The sequence below is a fragment of the Impatiens glandulifera genome, chromosome 1 (assembly GCF_907164915.1).
Source record: "Impatiens glandulifera chromosome 1, dImpGla2.1, whole genome shotgun sequence".
Taxonomy (NCBI): Eukaryota; Viridiplantae; Streptophyta; class Magnoliopsida; order Ericales; family Balsaminaceae; genus Impatiens; species Impatiens glandulifera.
Window position 1 is genome coordinate 69,610,528 of NC_061862.1, and position 5,614 is coordinate 69,616,141.

General features: G+C 24.5%; 1 protein-coding gene across 1 annotated transcript; it reads right to left on the reverse strand.

The window, feature by feature from the left end:
- Positions 1-2,730: 2,730 nt before the first annotated feature.
- LOC124931455 lies at positions 2,731-3,582 on the reverse strand. The gene has a single exon (XM_047471923.1). The coding sequence runs from the start codon at positions 3,580-3,582 to the stop codon at positions 2,731-2,733; it is 852 nt and encodes a 283-aa protein (XP_047327879.1).
- Between the last annotated feature and the right edge of the window lie 2,032 nt (positions 3,583-5,614).

The window sequence follows — 5,614 nt, forward strand, 5'->3', positions numbered from 1 at the left end:
AATTAAATTGTTAATATAATGTTTGATCAGTTTTGAAATAAAAAATGGATTATGTCTCAATCAAAAACATGAAATGAATAAAAGTAGGGTTAATCAAACTAGGATTATCTGATGAATTTTAGGAGCACTTCTCTATTCTCAAGAGATTGCAGTCTATTGACTTGGTTCAAACTTTCATGAAGAACCTATATATGTCTATAACATTCAAAATAAGAAAGAAAGAAATAACTACTCATCCCTTTTATTAAAGCTTGTTTGATTTCGGGTAGGTTGAACTATAAATTAGTATATAAAAAAATTAATTATATTTTTTTTATTAATGAATTTAATTTAATGATTTGATTGACGAGTGATTGAATAAAGTAACGTTGAATTATAGTTGAATTTATCAAATATGGTTCATAATTCTATATGATTAAAGTGATTAAGCTCTTTAGTATTCAAAACCAAACAAATTTTAGGAGCTCTATTGAATGTTGGTTAAAAAAATAAAAATAAAGGTATCATATTTTATTTTATTTCAACTTAAATAATTTTATTTATCAATTAAAATATTAAAATATTTTTATTTTACTTTTTATTAAATTTAGATATAAAACTCATTAAAATAACAATTTAAATTTTAAATTAAAAAAACTCCAACTGGTCTTTTGGAATCTCACAAGGCATGAAATGGCAATGAACAGTAGAGAAGGCAGTCATGATTACACCCAAAAAAAAATGAAACCAACAGGTTGAAGAGAGAATGAAAAAAAAAAGAGAAAAAAGGGAAAAAGTTAGAGCGCAAAATATGCATATTTCATTTCAATAAGAAATTAAGAATCCAATCTTATCACTAAATAAAGTTTATTAAAGTAGTAATAATCACTTTTATCACTAATCCCCATGTGTGTGCAAATAAAGTACACAATGAGCACCACATTATTACCCTATAATTTATACTATTATTACTCAATTAAAACTATTATTTTTATTTTTCCCATTATCAAACTTGTATTATAATAGTAGTACTAATCAATCAATCAATGGATAAAGAAGCCAATTACATTATCAAAGATAAGAAAATAATATAATCAACCAACAATCATTCAACGGTGGAAAGAGGCTCGTTACGATGACGATTAAGCGATGACGATTAAGCGTAACTCGACGTGAAATCATAATTTTAAGATTGTATTTCAATAATATTGGGATCAATATTAATAGATAGTCCAAAATTATCACTTTATCGGTTAATAACTCTGTTTAATTTATTTATTATATTAGTTATAAGTGAATTAATGTTAAAAAATAAATACTTACTAATATAAAAATAAAAAGAAAAAATTAACTTCCTTTTAAATAGGGTTTGCAACTTAGGTTATAAAATGAAGAATGAGATAAATTGTTTTAAATTTAAAAACAATTATTTAGTTTAGAAAGAAATATAAGAATGTACAATTATACAAAGAGAAATATGGAATAAAGTTGCAAACTTGCAAGCAAAATATCTATTTTGCTTGAAACTACTAATGCTTCAAAAATATGTTGTTTGACTAGATTTGTTATTTGATTTTAACATTTTAATTTTTTAATTTGCAAATAAAATATAAATAACTAGTAATATTTTTTATTTTTATTGAATTTTATTTTTTATTAACTAACGTTCATTTTTTTTACTCAAAAAAAAATTCTTTCTAATCAAAAAAAAAAGAAAAAAAAGAATAGAGCACAATAAATACTTTAAAAACAAATTACAACTAAACATATACTAAAATAATACAATTCAAATCAATAATTTAAAATTTTAAACAATGATTTTTGAGGATTCACAATTTTCATAATAGATTAGACAAAATCATTTAATCTAGACCATTTTTTAAATTAGTGAGTAACAAAATATTACAAATTTCAGTTAATTAAATATACATATTTTCCTTATTTTACGTCACACCTGAACCATGATATTAAGAATATTAATTTTATATTATAACACTCTATCACTCACTAGTGCCTTGTTTGTTTCAGGTTATTTAAATAATTTAGAGGGAGAAAATAATGATTATGAGTGATGATTTTGAAAGAATGATGTTCTTTTTTTTAATAAAAAGACTTAAAGAGTATTCATATATATAAATAAAATAAATAATAATAATTTAAAATAAAAGGTATTTTAATATTTTGATTAACAAATTAATTGATTTGATGAATGAAAAAGAGAATGATGGGATAATTGATTTTATTGAATTATTTGAAAAACCTGAATAAAAACGGGAACTAGATATGAGTTTTCACAAATAAAATTGATATAAGAAAATATATATATAATTCAATTTAAATTATTTGAATAATCTTAAAATAACTCAATATATTTTTTGATTATTATTTTTATATTTTGTTAAATAAAATAACCAAATCTTTTTTATAAAGTTATGAGTGACTTGTATTTATTTGAAATTCATAATAACATTCTCAAGTTCAAATTAATAACACTATTTTAAGTAAAACCCCTTTTTTATGTAATTATTTGAAAACAGAGTTTTAGTGAGAATGAAGAGTAAAGAATTGGATAAGAAATATATATATAAATAAAAACTATACTACATTTGCACTTGATCAAAGTTAATCCAGAATCTATGACGACGATTGATTCTAGTTTATGTACATCATCAACATTGATGAACACGAAGAAGATCTGCAAAATGAAAAATTTGCAGATCTCGATTCTTTCTCCTCTATTTCCGATTTATATCAACATGTTACGATAGCTGATTTCTCTTCTTGATGAAATTTGACCTGTTTAGCAATGAACGCCTCGATCTTCTTCTGGAATTCCTCGTTACTCAATTCGTCCACCACAGAAACCGTCGCCGCCGCCTCAACGTCGCTCTTCCGTTCGTAAATCTCAGTCTCCGATCTGCGTAGTTCCTTAGGCGTCGTCTGAGTATTTTCCTTCATCAATTTCTCAGACTGAGTCCTTCTATACAGTTTCTTCTTCGTCATCATCATCGTCTTCTCGTCTGGTTGTACTATTTCGATTTTGTCTTCCTTGATGGATTCTTCTAATTTCGCCTCTATTATCACTCGTTTATCTTCATAAACAATATTCTCTTCCTCCTCCTCCTCCTGTTGATGATGATGATGTTGATCCGAATCCAGATCTAATTCGGTTTCGTGATAGAGATCCGGTTCGGCATTGTTAATAGTTGGATTTTGGCCTGTTTTAAAGAGAAGCGCGAAGACAATGGCGTTGCTTAAGACGAAGACGAAGATAGGGCTTACCAGAACTGAAATTAGTCGGCGGAAATAGTCTGTTGAAATCCTGATAGCGAAAGGAAGACGAGCAGAGGTCCAGGAAAGAAGGATTACAACAAGGCAGAGTTCGATTAATCGAAAAGTTTTCCAGATGAACTGGAGTAAATTGAATCTTAACATAGCTTTCGCTTTCTCCGTCTTCATACTGTCCAATTCGAATGCGTCCATTTTCACACTGTACAGACTCACTCGAATACAGTTCAATTTGAATGCAGCAGGAAAGGAATAGAGAGAGAAAGTGAAGAACTGAAAGCTTTCTATTAGGGCAGATGGTGCCAATTGCATCATTTTATAGTGCCAAAGTGGGACCTATTAATTTATATTAAGGATAATTTTTTATATTTTTATATATTATTATTATTATTTTATAAGGACAAAAACTTGTCCTGGAATCCTCTCCAACATTGCAAGACAGGTTATAATATCTAAATTATATATATAGTTCGATTTGACATAAAATATTTTGATTTAAGTAAGTGACAATGTAATATAATAAGTTCGTCATTCATTTTGAATAAATTTAAATTTGATGTTCATCAATTATATAAAATATTATTTTGCAGATTGAATTATTAGATATTAGGTGAGTTTTTATCATTTTATTGGATAACTTTTTTTTATGAAAGAAAGACCAAAAAAAAAAATGAAGTTAATATATCAGTTAAATTTATCTGGATATCAAAATTTATCGTTTTTTATTATATCAATTGATTTGAATTTTCACTCATAAATATAATGTTGGACAAACTATAAAGAATAAATTAAAATATAAAAATAATAGGCTATTTTAATAACACAAGTTAATTAAATAACTTTTTTTTCATATATCTTGGAGTTATATAAAAATATTATTTAAGGCCTTGTTCTCCTTGGGTTATTTTTAAAACCCATATAAAATCCATTTTCCAATCAATCACTTCTCATTCATCATATCACTCATATCATTAATCAAAATACAAAAATACCCTCTATTTTAAATTATTATTTTATATTTTATTTATAAATATCAATACCCTTTAAGTCTTTTTATCAAAAATAATCATTACTTTCTTAAAATCATCACCTATCATCTAAATTTTCTCTCTCTTGGTTTTTAAAAAAACCCGGAACCGAACAAGACCTAAGATTGTTTGAATAAATAAAATAAAATATGTTAACATAAAATAAAATAGTATATTTTTATAGAAAAATAAAAATAATTTAATTAGGGATAAAATATAATATGTTATTTGAATATTATTTAAATAATTCAATTCAGATAAGTCCTAAATGGTATTAACTTATTTCATAATCTGTTTTTATAAGAAAATCATAAAAAATAAAGAAAGGAAGCTATATGCATTATTAATGTTAAATCGTGTCTAAGAATTTAGTAGAGTACCTTCATGGAAACGGCCGAATTGCTGCAACCGGTTCTTTTAGTCAATTAAATTATTCAGATTGACCCATCAACTTGTACAAGATATTCAAATAGACTCTTAAACTTCTCTAATTATTAATTTATTTCATAAAATCTTCTAACTTGATTAGATCATCTCAAACTCACCCTTAACCCAAAAATGGATTTTTCCATTCCAACTCACCCCTAAAACTAAAACCCAAAATCCGTTTAGCATGGTTTTCTCTTTCAAAATTTGTGTGGTTACTAATTATATACCCAAAATTTGAAAAATATATAAATTAGTCCTCTAACTATTAATATAGGTTAATTTTATATATTTAATTTTTATATATAATTTATTTATATGTTTAGTTTTTATTTTATATTTTTTAATTAATATTTTTCATACCATAAATTTATAATAATGAACAGCAATGATAAAAATGCTAAAAATACAACTTTATTAAAATAAAACACAAAGATAGAAAAAAAAAGTTACAACCTATTGAAATTGAAATAGAAACGCTTTCGCGAGAGATCGATACTCGATTTAATATCTCGGTACAAGATAATAATAAATAAAATAAGCTCATAATGCACTTTGTAATGCATTAATTGATCATACGTGAATATTTTATGTATACGAAGTACATACTTTTTTAACCATGTTTATTTTGATGTAATTTTATTGTTCTTGTAGTGTCATTTGTATTTATTAAATGATGTTAATTTGTTTTTTTATGTTTATAAATTATTGATCCATAATTAATTTTATCATAATTTTTTTAATTGAAAAAATATATTACGTTCAATTTATAAATATATAGGTATTATTTAAAAAGTTGGTGTAAAAAAAAATATTTCCATAATATATATTTTTTTAATTTGAAAATAAGTTTTTGAGTTAGATATAAATAATTGTTTTATATTGCACTTATT

What these genes read in the sequence shown, in the direction of transcription:
- LOC124931455 (XM_047471923.1), bottom strand. Translation starts at nt 3,582, where the DNA reads ATGATGCAATTGGCACCATCTGCCCTAATAGAAAGCTTTCAGTTCTTC.